The sequence below is a fragment of the Mus pahari genome, chromosome 18 (assembly GCF_900095145.1).
Source record: "Mus pahari chromosome 18, PAHARI_EIJ_v1.1, whole genome shotgun sequence".
In the NCBI taxonomy this organism is placed as follows: domain Eukaryota; kingdom Metazoa; phylum Chordata; class Mammalia; order Rodentia; family Muridae; genus Mus; species Mus pahari.
This window is the reverse complement of record NC_034607.1, coordinates 33,534,599-33,558,413: the sequence shown is the minus strand read 5'-3', so window position 1 is coordinate 33,558,413 and position 23,815 is coordinate 33,534,599. Positions and strand designations below refer to the sequence as shown.

General features: G+C 40.2%; 1 protein-coding gene across 8 annotated transcripts in view; it reads left to right on the top strand.

Annotated features, from left to right (window-relative positions):
- Ptprm (protein tyrosine phosphatase receptor type M) overlaps positions 1 to 23,815 on the top strand; it is a 680,881-nt gene that overhangs the window by 411,965 nt on the left and 245,101 nt on the right. For 5 of the 8 annotated variants that reach the window (XM_021218491.2, XM_029531511.1, XM_029531510.1 and 2 more), the window contains exons 12-14: positions 11,493 to 11,766; positions 12,728 to 12,764; positions 19,436 to 19,510. In XM_021218491.2, coding sequence (XP_021074150.1) covers positions 11,493 to 11,766; positions 12,728 to 12,764; positions 19,436 to 19,510 — 386 coding nt within the window. The remainder of the gene's footprint in view (positions 1 to 11,492; positions 11,767 to 12,727; positions 12,765 to 19,435; positions 19,511 to 23,815) is intronic. The other 3 variants (XM_029531514.1, XM_021218492.2, XM_029531515.1) reach the window with 1 other exon arrangement.

The following is a 23,815-nucleotide window of genomic DNA, read 5'->3' as shown; positions in this document are numbered from 1 at the left end:
GTCAGTGAGTACATTACCATGTATGTATGTCCTTGTGCAAAGATGGAGGAGCATCTTTTGGTTACATGTCCAGGGGCAGTATAGATAGATAATCAGGGACAACTATTTCTAATTTTCTGAAAAACCACCAAAATAATTTCCAGAGTAGTTGTACAAGTGTGGAATTCCACACACAATGGAAGAGTGTTCCTCTTTCTCCACATCCTGGCCAGAATGTACTGGTGCTTGAGTTTTTGATCTTAGCCCTTCTGATTGGTGTGAGGTAGAATTTCAGGGTTGGTTTTGCTTTGCATTTCCCTTATGATTAAGGATGTCAGACATTTCTTTAAGTGTTTCTCGGCCATTCGAGATTCCTCTGTTGAGAAATCAGTCTAGTTCTGTACCCCATTTTTCATTGGGTTATTTGGTTTGCTGGAGTTGAACTTCTTGAGTTCTTTATATATTTTGGATATTAGCCCTCTGTCAGATATAGGGTTAATGAATATCTTTCCTGAACCTGTAGGCTGCTGTGTTTTTCCAATTGACAGTGTTCTTTTCCTTACTGAAGCTTTTCAATTTCATGATGTCCCATTAATCAATTGTTGATCTTGGAGCCTAAGCCACTCATATTCTGATCAGGAAATTGTCTCTAATACATTCAAGGTTATTTCCCACTTTCTCTTCTATTAGATTTAGTATATCCCATTTTATGTGGAGGTCCTTGGTCCACTTGGATTTGAGTTTTGTGCTGGGTGATAAATCTAGACTATTTGTATTCTACATGGAGACATCCAGTTAGACCAGCACCATTTGTTGAAGATGCTTTTCTTTTCCACTGTATGGTTTTGGCTTCTTTGTCAAAAGTCAAGTGTCTGTAGATATGGGTTTATTTCTGGGTCTTTGAATCCCATTCATTGATCAACATGTTTATTTCTATACCAATACCATGAAGTTTCCATTAATATTGCTGTGTGGGACAGCTTGAGATCAGAGATGATGATACACCCAGAATTTTTTTTTTATTGTACAGGATTGTTTTAGCTATCTTGAGTGTTAACTTGCTTGTTTGTTTATGTTTCCATATGATGTTGAGAATTGTTCTTTTAAAATCTGTAAAGAATTGTGTTGGAATTTTGACAAGGATTGAGTTGTATCTTTAGATTGCTTTTGGTGAGGTGGCCATTTTTACTATGTTACCCCTACTCATCCATGAGCATGGGAGATCTCTCCATCTTCTGATTCTTCTTTAATTTGTTTCTTCAGGGACTTGAAGTTCTTGTCATAGAGGTCTTTTACTTGATTGGTTAGAATTACACCAAGATATTTTTGTATCAGTTGTGGCTATTGTGAAGGGTGTTGTTTCTCTGATTTCTTTCTCAGCCCATTTATAGTTTGTATAAAGGAAGGTTACTAGTTTTTTGTTTTTGTTTTTTAATTAATGTTGTGTCGAGCCACTTTGTTGTAGGAGTTCTCTGGTAGAATTTTTGGAGTCACTTATAGATACTGTCATATCATTTGCAAATAGTAATACTTTGACTTCTCCCTTTCCAATTACTATCCCCTTGATCTCCTTTCTTTGTCTTATTGCTCTAGCTAGGATTTCAAGTACTATATTGAATAGATATAGAGAGAGTAGGCAGCCTTGACTTGTCCCTGATTTTAGTGGGAGTGCTTCAAGTTTCATTCCATTTAATTGATGTTGGCTATTGGTTTGCTGTATAATGCTTTTATTATGTTTAGGTCCTTGAATCCTTGATCTCTCCAAGTCTTTTAACATGAAAGGATGTTGGATTTTATTAAAGGCTTTTCCAGCATCTAATGAGATAATCATGTGTTTTTTTTTCTTTCAGTTTGTTTATATAGTGGATTGTGTTGATCAGTTTTGTATATTGAACCATCCCTGCATCCCTAAGATGAAGACTATTTGGTCAAGGTGAATGATGTTTTTGATGTGTTCTTGGATTCAGTTTGTGAGAATTTTGTTGAGTAATTTGTGTTGATGTTCATAAGTTCTTTCTTTGTTGAGTCTTTGTGTGGTTTAGCTATCAGGGTGACTGTGGCCTCATAGAATAAGTTTTGCAGTTTCTTCTGTTTCTGTTTTGTGGAATAATTTAAGGATCATTGGTATTGGCTCTTCTTAGAAAGTCTGGTAGGATTCTGCACTAAAACCCTATCTGACCCTGGGCTTTTTTGTTGTTGTTGTTGTTGGAAGACTTTTAATGACTGCTTCTATTTCGTTAGGGGTTATGGGATTATTTAGATAGTTTACCTGATCTTGGTAAACTATCTAACCACTTTGGTATGTGGTATTTATCTAGAAAATTATCATTTCATCTAGATTTTCCATTTTCATGGAGTACAGGCCTTTGATATGTTTTTAATTTCTCAGTTCCTGTTGTTATATCTCCCTTTTCATTTCTGATTTTGTTATTTTGGATACTGCTTCTGTGCCTTTTAATTAGTTTATCTAAGGGTTTGTCTATCTTGTTAATTTTCTCAAAGAGCTAGCTCTTGGTTTTATAGATTCTTTGTATTGTTCCTTTTGTTTCTAATTGATTGATTCCATTCCTGAGTTTGATTATTTCCTGCTGTCTAGCCCTCATAGGTATGTTTGCTTCTTTCTGTTCTAGAACTTTCGGATGTCATGTTACGGTGCTCATATGAGATCTCTCCAATTTTTTTTTTTTATAATGGCCCTTTTTGCCATGAATTTTCCTCTTAACACTGCTTTCATTGTGTCCCATACGTTTGGGTATGTTATGCCTTCATTTTCATTGAATTCTTGAAAGACTTTAATTTCTTTATTTGTCCCCTGAACAAGTGATCATTGAGTAGAGAGTTGTTCAGTTCCCATAAGTATGTAGGCTTTTTGTTATTTCTGTAGTTGTTGAAGCCCAGCCTTAATCCATGGTCATCTGATAAAATACCAAGGGTCATTTCAATCTTGTTGTATCTTTTGAGGCTCACTCTGTGCCTGATCATATGGTCAATTTTAAAGAAGTTTCTGGGATGTACTGAAAAGAAGCATATTCTTTTGTTTGGGGCTGAATGGTTCTGTAAATATCTGTTAAATCCATTTGGTTCATAACATCTGTTAGTTTCATTGTCTCTTTGTTTAGTTTCTGTTTTGAGGGCCTGTCCACTGGGGTGAGAGTGGGGTGTTGAAGTCTCCCATTATTACTGTGTGGGGTTCAATGTGTGATTTGTGCTTTAGTAAAGTTTCTCTTACAAGTGAGAGTGGCCTTGTATTTGAGGTACAGATGTTCAGAATTGAGATATCATCTTGGTAGATTTCCCTTTGATGCATATGAAGTGTCCTTCCTCATTTTGATTACTTTCGGTTGAAAATTCATTTTATTAAATATTAGATTGGCTGCTCCAGCGTGTTTCTTGGGTTGGTTTGCTTGGAAAACCTTTGTCCAGCCCTTTACTCGGAGGTAGTGTCCAACTCTGTTGCAGAAATGTGTTTCTTGTATGCAGCAGAATGATGGATTCTGTTTGTGTGTCCAATCTGTTAGCCTGTGTCTTTTTATCAGAGAACAGAGTCCACTGATGTTGAGATGAGAGATATTAATGACCAATGTTTGTTATTTCCTCTTATTTTGATGTTGGGTATGTGTGTGTTCTTTTTTTGTTTGTTTTATTTTTTTTTCTGTGAAATAAGTAATTTCTTGTGTCTTCTTGGGGGTATTTACCCTTCTTATGTTGGAGGTAGATATTGTTTAACTTTGTTTTTATCATAGAATATCCTGGTTTCTCCATCTATCAGTAATTGAGAGTTTTGTTGGTTATAGTAGTCTGGGCTGCCATCTATGTTCTTTTTTAGGGTCTATGAGATATCTGTCCAGGATCTTTTGACTTTTAGAGTCTCTTTTGAGAAATCAGGGGTAATTCTGGTAGGATTACCTTTTATTGGTTTTTTGGCTTTTTCTCCTTACAGCTTTTAATATTTGTTCTGTACATTTAGTGTTTTGTTTATTATGTGGCAAGAAGATTTTCTTTTCTGGTCTAATCTATTTGGTGTTCTGTATGCTTCATGTATGTTTTTAGTGATCTCGATTTTAGGTTAGGGAAGTTTCCTTCTATGATTTTGTTGAAGATATGTTCTGTTGCTTTGAACTGGGGATCTTCACCTTCTTTTATTCCTATTATTCTTAGATTTGGTCTTTTCGTAGTGTCCCAAATTTCCTGGATGTTTTGAGTTAGGAACATTTTACATTTGGCATTTTCTTTGACTTGTCTATCAATTTATGCTATGGGATCTTCTACACCTGAGATTCTCTCTTCATCTCTTGTATTTTGTTGGTGATGATTGTATTACTAGTCCCTGTTCTGTTTCCAAGATATTCCACCTCCAGGGTTGCCTCCATTCATGTTTTCTTCATTGCTTCTATTTCTGTTTTCATGTCTTGCACACTTTTATTCATTTCTTTCACCTGTTTGTTTGCATCTTTCTGTATTTCTTTAAGGGATTTTCTTTCCTCTTTAAGGACTTCTACCTGTTGGATCATGTTTTACTATATTTCTTTAACGGAATTGTTTATATTCTTGTTAAAAAGCCTCTATCATCTTCATGAGATGAAATTTAAGCTCACTATCTTGTTCTTTAGGTATTTTAGGGTATCCAGGACTTGCTGTGGTGGGAGATCTGGATTCTGATGGTGCCACATTTCACTGATTTCTGTTGATTATGTTCTTGCACTTGCCATTCACCATCTGTTTGTCTCTAGTGTTGGCTGGCCTGGGTGTCCCAGGTTGGAGTAGATCTCCCAGGAGATAGGTGGAGCTGTGGAATGGGGAGCAGTGTACAGGTGGAAGTTTGCCACATCTTTTCATTCATTGATAAAACTAGGAGAAAGTTATATCTAAACAAAAAACAGAATGAATGTGACTTTTTTGAAGTTGCAAAGCAATCGACCTGGATTGCACATGTAGTCATTTATTATATATGATGTGCTTGTTTTGTAAATAATGAAAAATTAGACTTCAAAAAGATAATAGCAATCTATCCATTTTAAAAAGTGTGTGTGTGTGTGTGTGTGTGTGTGTGTGTGTGTGTGTGTACCTACAGAAATCAGGGATGCTGGGTATCCTAAAACTGAAATTAGAGACAGTTGTAAGCCTTGTAAGCCAGTTTTGGGGGGGTACTGAGAACTGAATGGGTCCTTTGTAAAGTACCAAGAGTTTCCACCCACTGTGCCCTCTCTCCAGTCCTCCACTCCCTCTGTATAAATATAGAATGTGTGATCTGTGCCCCAAAATGCAAATGAAGGCAAAAAATCATTATCAGACAGACCAAAGGCGAAATCCATGAGGCTTTGAAATAATCCGAAGTGTCTTTTTTTAAGGCATTAGCCAAGGCCACAGTGAAAGGCTCATGACATCTCTCTGACCCATCCTCTGCGTCTCTCCTTCTGTTAACCAGTTGGGTCACCTCCCAATATTTGATGATGATGAGAAAGCGAATAAATGAATAAGAAAAAATAGACAAGTGTTTAATCTTGGAATGAACTGGGACAAAATTGTGCCATCAAATTCAAGACTACCACAGAAGCTTCCTGTGGAAGGCCTCAGAGTCAGGGCCAGCTGAGAACACTGCACAGCGTCTGAGCTCTCCAGCTTGAGGAAGTACATGAAAGATGCTCAGATGTTCTTTTCTGGGTTATGTTTCACAAGATATTCTATATGAATGTAGATTTCTTCTTCTTGTAAATGCTTCAGAGTTTTGTTATAGAAATGCCTGCCATAAATTAAGTTTTACACTAAGTCTCACTCCATTGGTAAGTTCTAATGCAATGATGTCACATCTTTGGCAGATTTGTCATCACTGCAGGTTACACTTTAATATTGCAAATACTGTCAGAGGATTTTCGTTCCTTTGAATACCACAACAGTGGTGGCAGAGGGCTAAGAACAGTACAACTTTAATAAACAAAAAGGAACTGAGTAATACATTAAAAGGATAATAGAATTTTAATTCAGCTCACTGAACCCAGAAACTTCTGATCGGCTTGTCAGCCTTGAGAATTTGCTGTCTTTAATCTTTTTTGAGAAAAACCATTTGAACAGTCAGAGTTTAAAAAGCTAGATTCAAGATTCTGATTATGGATAGAAAGATTTTATGAAATTCATAAGTAACTCAATGTTATTTGTACAAATAGAAAATATACCAGCGTGGTCAAGGTACCATTGACATGGGGACTAATGACATCTTAATTTCCATCAGGGGACAGCAGTCTGCTGCAGCCTGGCAGTAGTGAGGATTTAGCTGTTTTTCATTAGCACATGGACTTTGATAAAGGGGAATAGAAAAGAGCTGTTTGACCTACGAGTGCTTAAATTATTAAACAGCAAATAGATTTGAGGGCTGGCTGACTGCTTAAAAATCTAATGCGTCTCGTGGACCAAGGATGAAAAGGCATCTGGGGTTTGAAATTGCTCCAGTCAACTTAATTCTTTCTTTAATATTTAGAGATGAGTAGATGGTAGCCATTTAACGTATGATGTATCTGGAGTAGAGTGTTTGATGTAAGTTAGCCAGCTGGCTAAAAGGGAGACCCATTAGATGGCTGTTTAATTGTCAAATGTTCATCTAGCCTCCATTAAATTGTTAACTGAAAAAAATTATTTCCCATTCATGTTCATGTAGGTGTTCAACACACACACACACACACACACACACACACACACACACACACACACACATTAGTGACATTAGGAAATGCTTCATTAGAAAACAATAAATTGGATTGTTTGAGTTAAAATAGGGCTGGCCCAACACATAGGCCCTCAAACAGTGCCTGTTGGATTCATGAAGGAATGGTGACACCCACAGGACCCAGGCACTGATGTGGTAGGAGAGGGCACCAGTGGTAGGAAAGATTAGTAACAGATCACACAGGAGACAGATGCTGGCTTTGAGTCTCTTGGATTTGTCCATTGCAGGTTGTTCAAGAAAGCTTAGCATTTAGCCATCCCCATCTGAGCACTCTACATCTTTATCTCATGGTACTATCTTATTCTTTTCAGGTATTCAAGGGATAAATAAAAATGGGGTTAGTAGCAAAGATTAGTAAAGAAGAACATAGCATCAAATCTCAGTAACCCTACTGTCAATCACATATAATGTGTAATCTAGGAATCATTTCTAGATTATATTATGCCTTCAAAAATATGTACTTCTAAAACCAAAATATGACTAAGTAGTAGCCATTTATACCCAGGATCTCACAAGGCTTGAAGACAGCAATCCAGAGGCCCTAATGACTCTGAATCTTCCCTGGAACACATTTGTGAGTCTGGAGCTGGGTCGGTGCCAATGAAAGCCAAGACAGGTCATAAGCCCCAGGAAGAGGTAATGGAGGCCCTGTTTTAGAAGAATCCCTTCCAAGAGGCCTGCAGATTAGAGAAAAAAAGCATCCAAGCACCAGACCAAACCCAGGCTAAGGAAGGGACAGCGACAGACAGATCGTATCAGGAGAATTCCAGATTAGGATTTGGAGACATGCAAAGTCAGAGGCATTCTGCTTGCTTTTCACAAGTAGGCTTTTCAGAATCCAGCGAAGACCTCTGAGCTGGCTCGGTGGGTGAAAGTGTACAAGCCCAGAAACCTGAATAAGATGCCTTCCTATGGGAAGGTAGAAGCAAAGAATAAACTCCACAAAATTGTTCTTAGACCTCCCCAACACACACGCGTACACACAACCAAACACACTCACTCACTCACATGCAATACATGCACACACACCATGAACACATCAACATCATCACATACATGTAAGCTCAAGCTCATCTTTACCTTCATAGAGAGTTTGAGATCATCCTGAGATAAAGAAGTCACTATCTCAGTAAAAAGGGAGAGGCTGCCGTGAATAACTTAAGAGGAGAAATATACTTTATATTTACTGCTGAACATAATGACTTGAGTTTAATCCCATATGGTAGAACAAACCCTCACAAGTTCTCTGCTCTCCACACATGCACTGTGGCACAACCCCTCCCCCCAAAAAAGGAAGATTCTTAGAAGGGGGTGTTCCTTGGGAGACATGAGAAGACAGCAGCCTGGTTATTGAAGTCAGGAGAGTACACATCCCTGGAGGTCATTTTCGGTATAAGGTCAAAAAAAAAAAAGCAATGTCATTGATAACTATAAAAAAAGAGAAGGGATCTCCATACGCTACCCAGGGTGATTTATTTCTACAAGTTGAAGGCAGCTTGAATAGTCATTGTGTCTGCAAGAGCAAAGAAAACTCTGCAACTGGGCCGATGGCTCGCATCCACGCCTACTGTGGGGATGAGTGATCAACGAGAGCAAGCATCCCTTGGCTCATAACTGAGAAAGGGAGCTAGCTGTAGGGCCACCCTGCTGCCACTTGTCCTCCAAGCCTGCTCCCCATTAATAATATGGGGAGACTAAGACTGCAGGTCCTTGATCAGGTGAACTGATTTCAGCAACTTTTTTTCATCAGCTGTATCTTCACAGTTCTGCTCTGTCTTGTGTGTGCATGCTGCTTCACGAAGTTGCTTCTAAATCGAGACCTTGGCTCTTAATGTCAAATAACAAACAAACTGGAAAAGCTGACTCTATAGGGAAATGGTGGTATAATCCATTCTTGTGAGCAGAGAGACCCCTTCAAGAAGCGAGAGGCTATTATGGTTTGTCCATTTTATGAAAGCAGTTGCTGTATGTTGAGTAAAAAATTTAAATATATACAAGAAACAGTAGTAATTCACCTACTTCTCTGTTTTCATAGAAAATCCTAAGAATTCCTCCAATTAATTGAAACCCTCAGATGCTAGATGTAGAATTGAAGTCTTGCCCAATTGACTCCCTCAATTCTCGACAAAACTGGTTCAAGACAGAGCACAAACTTCCTCAGTGCTGTTTGCTAAAGAGGATGTCTGGTTAAAAGTTCTTCCATGCTTGCCAGCTGCTGCAGAGCAGGTGTCATTTAGAATTTCATTTTAGCCTTGACCCTTCACTCTTGCTATTATTATGCTGTTTGATGGGCCGTACTGCTTGTGAACGACTTATCTGCAGTAGATATCTATATTCCAAGTTCGTCAGTGGTCTCCTGAAACTGAATGCCACCAGACCCTGCATGGATTGTTCTTCCCTATATATACAAACTTCTGATAAAAATTCATTTACAAATATAACTAGTAATAAAATAGGATAATGACAGTAGTATATTATAAAAATATGTTAATATGCTTTTTCTATCTTTCTTCTCTCTCTCTCTCTCTCTGAGAATCAAGACTAACAATGTATGCAAATTGCAGTTGGACGAATGGAACTATGCCACTGAAAGCATACTGTAGCTAACATATCTGCCCACTCCTTTTAATATGGATCAGACCACTGAAAGACTTAGCTATAAATAGTTGTATTGTGCTGGAGTACTAGGCCTGCACAGAGTGGGTAGGCCAACTCCTTCCTGGAGTCTATAGGGACCACAACCTTCTGAAGACTTAGCCACGTGGCCTTTGAGGTGTCTCACACAATGTGTCCCGTGACATTGCCTGTTGGCTGGATCACCCATATGTGTTCTGTCAGCACCCGATTCAAGTTCCTTGACCCTGTTAACCTGGTGGTTGGCTGCCCAAGTGATAGAGGTCCAAACTCTATCCCCTCTGCTGCATTCCCTTGGCTATATGTGTCACTAATCAGGGCAACTTCTCACTGAAAGGTGTGTTAATGTGTCATGTCAGTATTCACATACGTTTCTAAACTGGTATATGTAAGTGTTTATAGATGTAAGAAGTCAAGGAGACAGAGAGAGATGGCCTTTTAGCCTTCCATTCTGTGTCCTGGCTCACCATGAGACTTTATAAAGACTTCCTTTAATATTGCTTCTGTCATTCAGGCATTCTACCAGATCTGGTAGTGCCTTGTACCTGACAGAACCCAATCGGAAGTCTTATGTGAGGAAGAGTTGACGTCATCCCTTTCCCCTTTTATCTGTTTTATGTCACTGGTAATAATTTACTTCATTGGACCATCAGCATCGACATCAGCCACTTGGATGCTCTAAAAGAATTGATTTTTAGTTAGATAGATTAGTGGGCTGATAACAGAGTGCGTTTTATGACTATAACAGACCGTGTTAAGTGGCTGTGTTCTGAGAGCTAGACAGGTCAATTGACTGCAGATTCAGAGGTTCTGCAGGTGAGACCAGCAGAGGCTTCCCCCAAGAAAGTGGGGTGACAGGCATTCTCCCATCAACATTCACTATCTGCTGTTCTGAGCACCTCCTGGGTTACCTCATTACCCTAAGGAATCACCATGCCTTCCTAATACCACAAGAGAAGCTGCATCTCTTTGTCTGAAAGGGGTTTTAATCTAATCTTGATTTGGTTTGTGAAAACTTCTGTCTCTCTGTCTCTGTCTCTGTCTCTGTGTGTCTCTGAGTCTGTTTCTGTGTCTCTGTCTCTCTCTCTCTGTGTCTTTCTCAATTTTTTCAAGAGAAATACTACATTTTGTCCCTATAAAACTGCTTCTTATGTTCATCATTCTAGAGAATATTAAGACATTAATTTTTCAAAAATCCATCATTGCAAGTTTTCATGTGCTCCTAAAGTTATTTCAGTATTTGGAAGCTTTTTAAGAGGGGGTCTAAGGGATCAGGGACTCTTGTTCCCATCTGCTCTTTTTATGTGTGATTCAGATGGTATTGCTTACAATTTCTCTTGGAAACCACTGTAGCTCCATAACCCCGGTTTTGGAATTACATTCCAATACCTTCTCTTCCTTTTCTTACAGTGTCTCTTTCCATTGTTGGTCAAGGGCAGAGGACATAGGAACAGACAGGAAGGAAGATCTTTACCAATACTGATCACTGTACTTTGTGTTCTGTAACTTGTTAAAACTTCCCATGCATTCTATACAGCTATACTTCAAGGGAATAATATGTTACTTTTTTCTTTATAAACCTACTGTTAGGGGCTGGTGGGATGGCTCAGTGGGTAAGAGCACCCGACTGCTCTTCCAAAGGTCCAGAGTTCAAATCCTAGCAACCACATGGTGGCTCATAACCATCCGTAACAAGATCTGACTCCCTCTTCTGGAGTGACTGAAGACAGCTACAGTGTACTTACATATAATAAATAAATCTTTAAAAAAAAAAACCTACTGTTAATGTAATATCAATTATTGGTTAAGCTGAATTAATTTCAGGAAAATTTATTAGGAGTAATAGCCAAGGTTGATATCTAGTCTCCAGAAGCACGCAAACACACACATGCACACACACACACACACACACACACACACACACACACATACACACATGTGCACAGGTGCCCACACATGCACACATACCCACACACATTAATTCATTCATTATGTTATTTCCCATGGAAAAGGAAGAACATTGAACTAGTGCCACTGTGTCCAGGCACTATGTCCACTGTGTTCTTTGTCCCTGATGTGTTCAAATTCCTGGCATTGAAGGCAGAGTGGACCCAGTCGGTGATCATGAAATATTATGAATATCTCTCTTTGCTTTATCTAGTGTCTATCAAATTGTCGTTGAGGAGGAACGTCCTCGGAGAACTAAGAAGACAACGGAGATCTTGAAGTGTTACCCGGTGCCAATTCACTTCCAGAATGCTTCCATCCTGAACTCACAGTACTACTTTGCTGCAGAATTTCCTGCAGACAGCCTCCAAGCTGCTCAACCATTTACCATCGGTGACAATAAGACATACAATGGCTACTGGAACACCCCCCTCCTCCCCCATAAAAGCTACAGAATTTATTACCAAGCCGCTAGTCGAGCCAATGGGGTAAGTGTGGAAGCCAGCTACATCTTAGGTTCTTGGCATTATTCATGGAAACATGCTTAAAAGGAGACAAAATTCAAAACAAAATCCAGCTATGCTTTTGTGTCTTCCAAGTAGAAACAGTTGTTTATATTTTGAAAGATCATTTTATCAAGAGAAACTTAGGAAAGGAATGAATATGTGTGGGTTTTGTTTGTGCTTCAGGAGAGCATATTGTCAACGTGATAGTTATTATTTTCCAGCTTTCTTGTTACTGAAAGTTGGCTGGTCATTCTGCTTAGCCAGTTGTTTTGAACGAAAATAGTTTATCTACAACACATACATTCAGCTCATTTAAAATCTTGTGAGATCCGCAACATCTGTCTTGGAAGCATAACTCTCTCCCATTGCCTTGGCTCCAAGACTTCATGCATTCTATATTGGACTAAATTAGGTGTCTTGTTTTTCCCTAAGAGAAAGGGGCTTTAGAAAGGTAAAGAGGAAGCAAAGAACAAAAAGACATTGTTGAGTCAATTCTGAAATTGCCTGTTCTCCTGTTCAGACCAACATAGGGCTCTGAGAAGACAGCAAGCCGGGCAGGGGAGGGAATGCTTGCTACATCCTACCCTGCTCTCTCTGTATCATGGCTCGGGTCCAGATTTCACATCTACCTGATCTGTGCAAGTGTGAGGCACAGAGTATGGGGTGCAGAAAGTTGTGGTCACACAGGAAGCAGGAACAGGGCTGGAGAAGGAGCCAAAGGCTGTCAGGGAGACTGAAAGTATCACGTCTCTCTTCATGGCCCAGAAATGTCTCATACCCCACTCCTGGTATCAGAAAGCATATCTGATCATGCCTCCCAGAGAAAAAGTCATACTTGAAGCATTGAGATCCTTTTGTTTATTAGAGTTAATAGATTCGAACTACATTTTCCTTGATTTAAATGCAATCTGGATAATAATTTCATCTTCTTAATTTGATACAGGAAACCAAAATTGACTGTGTCCGAGTGGCCACAAAAGGTAGGTTGAAATTTTGGGATAGTCTTCCTGTCTGTGTGTTTGTGTGCCTGGGGTTGATTTTATACTGTTTTTAAAACATCTGAAACTATATTAAGAACTTCACTGAAATAATATTATGGATATGTATCAAATGTACACATGTATGCATTTATGTAGATGTTAGGGTCTTATGATAGTTGATGCTGCTTCTTATGTATGTAGGCATTAGAGCCTTATGATACTTTATGCTGCTTCATGTAGATACCTTATAAAATAAGAAGTCACATTTCTCTAGCCCAGGCAGTTTTCAGTGGCTATCTCTATAAAAGTTATTTTAAGAATATTAATAATACTCTGTGACACCAGTATACATTTTTGAATATTTGCCTATGACTAATAGATCTATATGCAGTGAATCTTCATATATAAAGGAGTAAAATATCACCCTTTTCCCCTCTCCCATTTTTTTGAGATTAAAGCATTACCATCATGCTCAGGCTAGATTGAAACAGCTAGGCTCAAGAGACCCTCCCAAGTAGCTGGGGCTATAAGTACAGGCCACTGTCCCTTGCCTGCCAGCCACTTTTTTTTCTGCTCTGGTCATAATGGCATTGGAAAGCCTGGGCTGCTTTCACTGATGAACCCAGGAGCTCGGGATGTTACAGAGTCTTATGTTTCCTGGCCTGGTTCAAGTATGAGCGGTGTCTGTGATTAGCGTGACTTACCACCACACACTCCTTATACCAAGCCTAGCAAGCCTTCTGAAGAAGGGACAGATGTGTGTGTGTGTGTGTGTGTGTGTGTGTGTGTGTCCTGGAACTTGTGTAGGAGTGGCTCACCAGCCTCAGACTGATATCTCAGCCATCAAGCAAAGGAGGGTCTGGGAAAGCGCTCAAAGGCATAAACGCTATATGCAGATGAGTCCTTAAACACTAACACTTGTCACCAAGCACAATTGTTCAGACCATCAGAGTGACCAAGAGGGTGATAAAGAGAATTTGATGATTTCAGTAGACCTGAAGGGAAGAAGTGGCCATGGGGCTCTGCGACTTGAGATTTAATCAGGTCACAGAGGATGACTTCTTTGGCTAAAAGTACCTTGGTACTGATGCTGTCCAACCTCTAGGAGGCGGTTCCAATATGCTGGGATGCTCCTGAGTATTTTCCACTTTCTCTTGGATTCTTATTTCACGAACACCCATGGCTTTTTTCAATCCAGAATTACAAATGCTTCCTGGCTGGCTATACGTTACACAACAAGCTTTAGGGGAAGTGCTCACCCCCTTGGTATTTACTTATCCCTAGGAATTTGTGGTTTCTATCCTCATGAATCTAACAGAATGTTTTAGAGACTTTATTTTTTTTATAACATCTTTACTGATTAAATGACACTATTTATAGTAGATCAGTAGCAAATGAAATTATGGTTATCAGTATAGTCTGTCAAATGCCGTATGCTACCAACTAACAATTGTTAGTATCATATCATAATAGTATCAGCTAATAATATTACAGCATTACAAAGCTCTTGAACTAAGCACCCACCATAATCTCAGATGCGTAATGCCTGCTCAAGAGAAGTCCTCTGGAGAACTGCACTGTGGCTTTGCACTTGGCCTTGTGGTCTGAAAAAGTAAACCCAGTTGCAGGTGTGACTCTATAATGCCTCATGCCTCTCATCAGGGCTGCACATCTCACAAGTCCTTTTGAATGTGCCCCCTCATCCATTTCATTACCATTGTCTCAAGCAGGAGACAGGGACAACCACCTCTTCTCTCATATTTAAGGTGAAGAGTGCGGGTGGGCCTGGAGGTCAACTGCCCTTGAACCTCTTCCCCTGCCACTGCTGGGCTCCACCCAGCAGAGGTCTGATGGATGATACCCAGAGAATGTAATCATCCGACCTTCTCCTTATCAGAACTGAGTCACTGCCCCATCTCATGTGAACACATTCAAATTTCTGTCACCCTGCTCATTTATACATTAAACAATTATATAAACCACATCCTAGTAAATATGGAAACCTGACAAGTTCGCTCTTTTTCACAATAGATTGAATTAGATGGTGATTTGGACCATTTTCTCCCATCAGCCAGATTTCATCAATATTGTAATTTGTTTTTCAATTCACCAAAGGGTGATTAGGCAATCAGGTGACCTGATTGGCTAAGTATTCTCCACTCATATTTTCTGAGTCATTTGCAAACATTTACACAGCAGCACACTCTATCCAAGTGGCATCTTCATTGGGGAGGGGACACACAGATTAATATTCCCTGCCTGACACCATCACATCAGTCTGCTGAAAGCATGCAGTTCAGTAGACAGCTCACAAGACAGGCAGTCTCCCCCCAGACAGGTGGCATGGTTTTATGCTACTTTAACACCTGCATGCAAGGCTTCAGCAACTCCCTTTCAGGACACAAACTGATGAGTCAGCTCTTTCCCTACAAGGAAAAGTTCCTTTCTTTACATTTAAACTATCCATTCATCGGTAGCCCAGGATTTCATCTAAACTGGCAGGTCAAAACAGAGCAACGAGTCACAGGATAAAGATGTCTGACGCTGAGAGTTCCAACACCTCGTGCTTTGGCACACATTGCTGACGGTGTGGTGGCTTTCCTTGGTGAGCTAGTGAGTGTGCAGAGCCCTTGCTGCTCCTGGGAGACCACAGCTAATGAGTGTCTTTACAGTGGTGACTGGAGGTACAAGAGCTAGCTTGTACTTTTCAAGTGGGTGTCTCTTAAGATGAGATTTCATACTATTTTTACTGTTGCGGTTGTTTTAATCATTTTCCAAAGATGTATTTTGACACTCATCATTTTGAATATAAAGACTTATAAAAATCAAACACAGGGAAACAAAAGCTAAAGTGGTGTTACGACAACTGTCCCTGTTGAGGCAGGTTGCCCATGTTTTTAGGCCTGTTCCTTTAATTTGTGGATCTAGGGAAGAGTCAAATTGCTAAGACCCTTAGTCTGATTGTTGCCTATAGATAAACACATTAGACTCCCCTCTCCTGATTAGAAGAAGGCTCCACAGAACTGGATCTGCTTGAGATTTGCATAAAACCAAGCCATTTCCAGTCTGTACCATGCAATGATAGATCTTCAAACTGTTTTTAATTCTCCATATGTTCATTATGTTTTTACAAATCACATTCAAAATTTTATTAGTTCAGTTCCTTTGCATCTCATTTGGGTCACATCTGAATAATCATAGTGTATGGGTTTCCTTTAACTTTTATATATTTACAGCTCCTTTGTAAGAAAAATAACGACTGGGATAGAAACCCTTCCAAATGATTTTAGAAGGCTTTACAGATAAGTCATTCTAAGCTTACAAAATAGATTTAAGAGTCAAAGTCTGTCTTATAAATAATTTTTTCTTCTGGGTTAAATGAGGCGTTCCACTCTAATTAATACACTGTCCAGCTTAAGCTGCATATATTAATCTCCCATAAGATAATGTTTTTCTGCAGTAGAATGGCAACTGTCTCTGCTTGATGATCTGACAACTGGGGCTGTGCTGTTCCCTACGTACTTAAGAACCATATGCTGCCCATGTACGCTCATGTAGTGTAATCTGTCAACTTTGACGTCTAGACACATAGATGTATCGATCTATGAAGATTCTGAGTTGTTAAGAGGCTGGGGAGGTCTTATGAGTTGCGCTTTGGTGCATAGGAAGGTCATAAATGTTAGCTTTGTCCATTCCTCCATTGTGCTTCCTAACAACAGGGCAGCCAGGAATCGGAACCAAACCTGCACATAAGCACACGCTAAATTCTTCCCTAAGCAACCAGGCAAATCAGACTGTCACCCTTAGACATGAGGAAAACAAATTATCGTTCTGAGATTCAGTTTTGAAGGTGAACATTCTATGGGGAAAAATGCCTTGCTGTTTGTAAGTTTGGTGTTTTATTTGACTTGAATTCACACTGAATGTGAACGTTCTTTGCCGGGAGACCTTGAGGAAACTGAAGGATTTCTATTGTCCTGACACAATTTCTAACTGTATTCAGAAATGTGAATGTTTTCCTTTTTTATTTATTTATTTATTTATTTTTAAATCGCTAGGCTGTTGAAGAAGTTTCTCTGACACTGTTTTTCTTTTCGTTCTTTTGTTCAAAGAAACCCCCTCCTTTCTAGGCCTTCACGCTACAGAATGGAAGTGTGCTGATAAGGAACCCAGAAGAATGTCTGTTGAGATGTAAAGCTAATTAAGATTCCTTTTTAATTACTCACATTCAATTCAGGAGCAAACAAAAGATGGAGTCGGACACTTGCCTGGGCTAATCCACCATTGTTTAGGCTTAGGCTATGGGTTTAGCAAGGCAGCATTCAGGGGTTTTTGTGGAGAAATATTTTCTCTTCTTGATCTAAAATTGTCTTCATAATATAAAACCAGGAATGTCTTAACCCTTGAAAGGCTCTAAAACATAAGAAGCTAAATAGGCTCAAATGTCTCTTAATTCCTCAGACCCCTAAACACATTCTTCATGAGTCCCACAAAGTTAAGTTTGGGAAACAGCAGCAAATTCAAGATTATTTTATACCCAACCTCTGGGGCAATTCACGGGTTTAAGCATCTGTTGTTTCTTGGTCCTTATGGACAACCACACCTAAAGTAGAGCCTGCATGAATCACCCTACTGCTTCTCTTCAAAGAACTGAATTGAAATAACTGGCTTAATATTACCAAGTTTAGTAATAATCTCTCTTATGCACTAATCTTACTGGCATGTTAAGATAGGGTCAGAAAGCGCTTAGTATCCAAGGTAAGGTACTATAGGTTTTAGGGGACTATAACTCATTTGTAGAGTACTTTCTTTGCATATGCCAGGTTCTGAGTTCAATTTGCAGCACTGAAGATAAATTAAAAGATTAATTATTAATTAGCTAACTAATCAAGGATAATTTTTTTTAGGCTTTATAGTGTATGACTTATCTGTCACAAGTGGTCTTGGCTCTGTCTTGCTGGACAAGAGTGGTCACAGGTGATGCCTAAATAATCACGTGTTCTGATAAAACTTTATTTGTAAAAGCAATTGGTAGCCCCACTGACAACGGTCAATTGTTTTGATTGAACCAAAACCAGTAATCACAAATATATTCTCCAAAGCAGAAACCAACTAGAGAGATACTCCCCAGTGCTCACGGCAGACTTCATGTCCGATTACTGTTTGAGTTCTTTGTGAGTTATGAATATCTGCTATTTATAGCTTCTTCTGGATCTATTTGGTTCATTAGAGGAGCCTTTTATTTTTTTGGTATTGGACATGTGTTCTGTTTTTCTGTAAAAATAATATTTTCTTTAAACAAAAGTAGAGCAGATCACATGTTCCTATAAGCAATCCAAACCCTACGAGATGTATACCAGTCTATGACCAAACAAAAGAACCAAGAACTGGCACCAACGTCACTGCAAGCCCCAGAAGCATCCTATTAGCATGGGAGACTACCTATAGCTGTATTTCCAGTTTGTGCAAGGCCTGGAGAAAGACCTTGGTGATGTTTTGAGAAACTCTGACCAGTTTGCTCATCTCTTGGGGTGCAGCCCAAATGTGGCCCCTGGTAGTGTGAGAGTGGCTGTCAAGTCCTCCCCTAGCTCTGCTGCTCTAGGCATCTAGCTGCAAGGAGCCACAGAGGGATGAGCTGTATGGAGGGATGGCTGGCGATAGACACTACTACGCAGCGGCAGTTTGGGGTTTAATTGTCTGCAGATGGTAGATGATCTATTTTCCTCATTCGCTGTCACATCTCTAATAGTACCCGGGCTACTCCATGTAAATTAGTAATCTTTCATGTAAGCCTATTCTTAATTTCCCAATATTTTTCCTTTGCATCATTTTCCAGCTGTATCATGTTACAACTAATGTTTTAATTTTCTATTCTTTTTTTTTTCAATATCCGTATGTCATAAATGTTAACCCCTTAAACACAACCACTGAGCTGTGTAGGCACACAAAGAGGCCAGCATGGTCTACTCCAAATATCTTAAATATTTCTCTCATGTCAACTCTGATGATGTCACCAAAGCCAAGTCTGGGGGCGGGGAGTGGGGCTTCTGTTTTGTCCTTGAGACCTGTTGGTTTTTTCTTTCCATATGAAACAAAAAGGTTCTTCATAGACACCTATAAGAAACTTAATTGTCAGACAAGTTACATAAAAAAATATATATTTAAAGAAAGAATATGGTTTTCTCTACAAAGGTAGCTATAGGAGGAGGAGACACGCCATGACATAACAACACAGTTTTTAAATGATCTAGTAAGATTTAAAAGTTTGACTCATAAGCATTAGCAAGGGACTCTTGCCAGTCAGTTTCAACTGGTCACATGTCAGCCATCAGCTCAGTGCAGAAACACACACTTGGGGGATGAGTGCTTTACTTTTTCTATTCTCTGGTTGATCGATCCAAGATGTCAGGCAAAGCTTCCAGCAGCATCACAGTTAGAAACCTGACCGCGCAGCTTAAGAGAAGAGAATTCAGAAGTTGAAAACCTTGCTGTGTGTGTGTGGTTTTTTTTTTCTTCTTCTTTCTTTCTTTTACTTTCCTTTTCTTGCTGTTTTTCGGAACAACGTTGAGATGGTTTGCTATACTGATGGGAATTCTTCTTGCTAGCCTAGCTTCAGTCTGGCTTTTTTTTTCCCTCATGCATGCTGACCTGGGAATCCTCCTTTGCCTTAGCTGCGATAATCGTGACTCAGCTTACAACACCTTACATTCGCATCGCCCCTGCTGCAGGCGACGGCCAACTAACAGGTCAGACGTTCAAGTATAGATGAGTCATCTTGCCCATCTCCCGCTCATTTTGCTCAGCTTCGTTTCCCCTCTGCATTTCCTCCCTTGCTTAAGGCCTGTTTAGAATGTTCTAGACCCTTGGCGCAGACCTTTGCTCGCATTAACTTCAGTGACATGCTTGGCCTCTTCTGTATGCACATTAATAACTCATGCATTAAGTCCCGACCCCACTGCATGTTCTCATTGTGTGTTTGGTCTGTTGTTATGTTCCTTTCTACCCTAATGTTAAATAGAAATGAAATTTGCTGGACTTGGAATAGCCATGGTGTCAATTGATAGGACTTCAAGGAAAATACTGGAGAAAAAAAATGTATTCCCACTTTTCCAAACTAATCTTAAAAGGCACTGAGTTTTGAGAGCTAGAAAGGCTTATTTCTCAACTATTGGGATTGAGTTTGTACACGCATAAGCAGTACACAATCTTATCTGCCAGTATTATAGAGCAGAGCCACCTGAAGCTGTTTAGGGTACTCGTCAAGCAGCCCTTTATGTAGGTACCATGGCTGCCAAGCTGATTATATTCCTTGCATCCTTGGGGCAAAGCCAAGCACTTCCACCGAACAGTGGTGCATCTTCGAGGGAAATGCACCACATAAGCAAAGTTAAGAAACCTTGAAAGGGTGGCTTAGAGTCACAGAGCCCAGCATGGTGCTACTCTATAACATAAGAAAGCCGCCCATTCACATTCGCTAGCTCTAAATTCAAGTGAATTTAGATTCAAATTCTCTGTGTTGATAAGAGAAGTCCAGTACATCACTCCACGTGCAGGTGAGTGCTCAGTAAACTCTAGAATGCTTTACCCTGCAATGAACTGCAATGAACGCAAGCCAAGGTCAAAACTGCTACAGGAATTACACAGTCAGGACTCAGAAATCTGTTCTCAAAGGGCCCAAGGCCTGCAGGCTACTGTGTGTTTTGTAGCCTTTACTAAAGCCAAGTAGGAAACTCCCAGCTGCCCCCTACCCCCATCTAAGTCCACATCAGCATTTGTTTTCTGTCTATCTGGAAGAATTCTTAACATTGACCTAAGAAACACGCTGCACTTAACTCGTGATGAGGAATCATAACTGCCTCGGTGGTTGTATTTTGGAAAATCAGGAAACCAAGATTTAAGAAAACTATTGGTTGACAAGATAAAGATGTGTAGAATAATTCTCCTCCTCCCTCAATACAAGTCTAAACATATTTTCAGCTTTCTGTTGTAGGACCCAAGAGCTGGGATTATTTGACGTTTCTCTTTCTTTCAGGTTGATTCTAAGAACATTTCTCTTACCAATTCAAGTGCTGCTTATTAAGAATCTTCCTTCCCCCAAACTTCTGATGTGTCCCTCCAACAATAAAGTAACTAAAGGATGGGCAGCATCTATCTTAGCATGGCCCCTCCCCTCTATAACTCCTACATTTAGGAATTGACTAGTAGTATTCCAGTTAGACACCCAACAAAGGACTATCTGGAAGCCGCCAGGGAAATCTTCTTCCCATATGACATATGACTGGACCCCAGTATTGTAAGCAAGTCATTAAAGATGAGTTGGCCTCATCTTAAAAGGGGACAGAGTTAAGCTGCCCCCCCCTTTCTCAGTCTTACGTATATTCTTTGGCCATCAAACAAAACACAGGATTCACTAACCAGGAAGTCAGTGACACTCCACAGCAAAGCTTCCTCTGTAAAATTTGTGATTAGCAAGATGTTTGGCAAAGCGACTCTCAGAAGCAGAGCATGTGATCACTTCAAATTGTTGTAGGAAGGACACACATCAACCACAGAGGACCGCCCCCATTCCTCTCCTAGATGCAGGCGGCCCTGCCTGCGTTGTTTAGTTTATGAGGGTTCAAAGCAATAGTGGGCTCATAACCATCTGTAACAAGATCTGACACCCTCTTCTGGAGTGTCTGCAGACAGCTACAGTGTACTTACATATAATAAATAAATAAATCTTTTTAAAAAAAAAAGAATAACTCAATAAACAGGAAAAGACAAAACCTATTCTTCCATATCTGTTGCTGATTTATTGATGACTTGGCCGATCCAGATACATTCACATCTCACCAATGATTTATTTATAACAGCCATCAGGCTTGCCAGCGGCCATACTTTGTTTTCCTGTAGACTTATTCCCAAGTCTAAGATTACAATTAAACATTTTAGGACAGTTATTGGTCCCCTTCTAGGTGCCAAGGAGGGTCCCACAACACTTATAGTCTCATTTTGTGCCGTCGCCCAGGCTTCTTGGCACCAGGGATAGTTGTATCAGTAGCATCAAAACATATGCCTGCATACTCTTATGGATGGGACACGATCAACCTGCATGTTCCAGGCCTCCTCCTGTGAGGTTAACAGCTTAGCAGATGGTCGGGAAGCCTGTCAGTCTAATGTTCCTTCTGTGAACAATTGTTTGTCTGTCCAGTCAGTTCTGGCTCTTCCAGAAGCCAGCAAAACACAGGGCAGTTGCCTTCTGAAGGTCTTTCTTGGTGTCCAGTTTTGGTCTAGCATGCTAACATCATGGTTACCATTTAGTACACATCCATTCTCACCCGCACTGTGATATGACCATTCTTGTCTACACACACTCACAATCTCACACATGCTCACACACTTACACACACACATGCACACTCTCACACACTCACACACATACATGCACAGACATGCAACACACACACACACACACACACACATTTTGTTGAAATGAATAGAAACTATTTTTTCCAGTATCATTCACTACCTAAGATACATGTAGAAATATTTATATCGTATTCTTCCTGGTTTATTTTTTTTAATCTGTTAAATTCATCTCCTACTGATGGGCAATAAACCCTAGTAATGTAGGACTGCTTGTGGAAGAAAACAGAAAATTAAACATGCTAGATATTTTCTGTAAGAACTTAGAATTAATTAAATAAGTACATTTAGACTGTTTATATGAGGGTTTGATTTATGATTTAATTACCTACCCAACTCTGAGGCGCTGTGGAGAATGATTTCCTTGAGCAAGTTTTTATTGTCCATTTGTTTAGTTCACACATCTAATATGGCAAGGCCTGTGGCCTAAAAATACTTCCAAAAAAAAAAAAAATGATTTCTGGGACTCCAGGACAAATTAGATGTATCCGAACCTAGGAAAGTAGCGTGGAAGGGAGAGAGAACTTTTTGCACTGCCAACTTCTCTCCCTCTGTGATTAAAGCACCTGACGAGAGCGGGCGTCTGCTTTGACTGACAGCTTGAGGGTCCCACCCCTCACACTGGAGGAGTCATAGTGGCAGGAGCAGGCGGTTTTCTGGTTTCCTTATCCCCCCCCCCCCCAGAACCCGGCCTTGGACTGATGCCACCATTGCAGCTTTGCCAGAAGCACCCTCAGGCAGACCTAGTGATACCTCTCCCTGTGGATGATCAATCCAATCCAGCTGACAGTAAACAGTAACAATCAGAGACAGAGGGAGCACTAGAGGGAGCACTAGAGCACGGACTGGCCAGAAGATACTTACACAGATTCTCCAGCCTCGAACGCTGTGTGTGGCTCTTGTGTAGGGTCAAAGATTAAACATGGCCACACGTCAGAGCAGCGGCACAAGATTTTTATCCAGTGGCTACAGACATTCTGATTTCCAAGGAGCTGACTGGTTCCTTAGAGATAAACAAAACGAGGAAAGCCAATGGGATGGGGGTGGGGCGTGGCTATTTGAACAAGACCTCGAGACAGGTTGGTTGAGGAACCCACCTGGATTTGTTGACTAGACTGCCTTAAAACTGGACTGCTCTTCCCTGAGGCCCTGTCCTGGATGTTGGCAGAAAGAAATGAAATCCTTCTGGAAGTCTTGCGTTTTCTCAGGCAGGCGTGTTAAGTGGCTTGAGCTATTGAGAACGCAGGTGGTACTTAGTCAAATCGCCTTACACTGTGGTTGTGGTTGAGACCTGTGGAGAAGGAGTCTCTAAGAACACTGCTAAATTGATGGGAGAAGGAACTTCATCTATATGGAGAAAGGCTATATCTTGGATTTGGCTCTTCAAATCAATATAGATATTATGAAACCAAAGACGCCAAGTTGTAGACACATAGCCACTAAACTAGGTATCTAAAAAGGAAAAGCTTTCATGTTCTGATACATGCTGGAACCTTCTACCATCATTGCTGACCTCCCTACACACACACACACACACACACACACACACACACACACACGAGGAAGAAGGACAGTCACATCTTCCTCTTGGACCAGGAAACTCAAGGGGGTGGCATTCACATGCACAGGTTCCAGAAGCCATT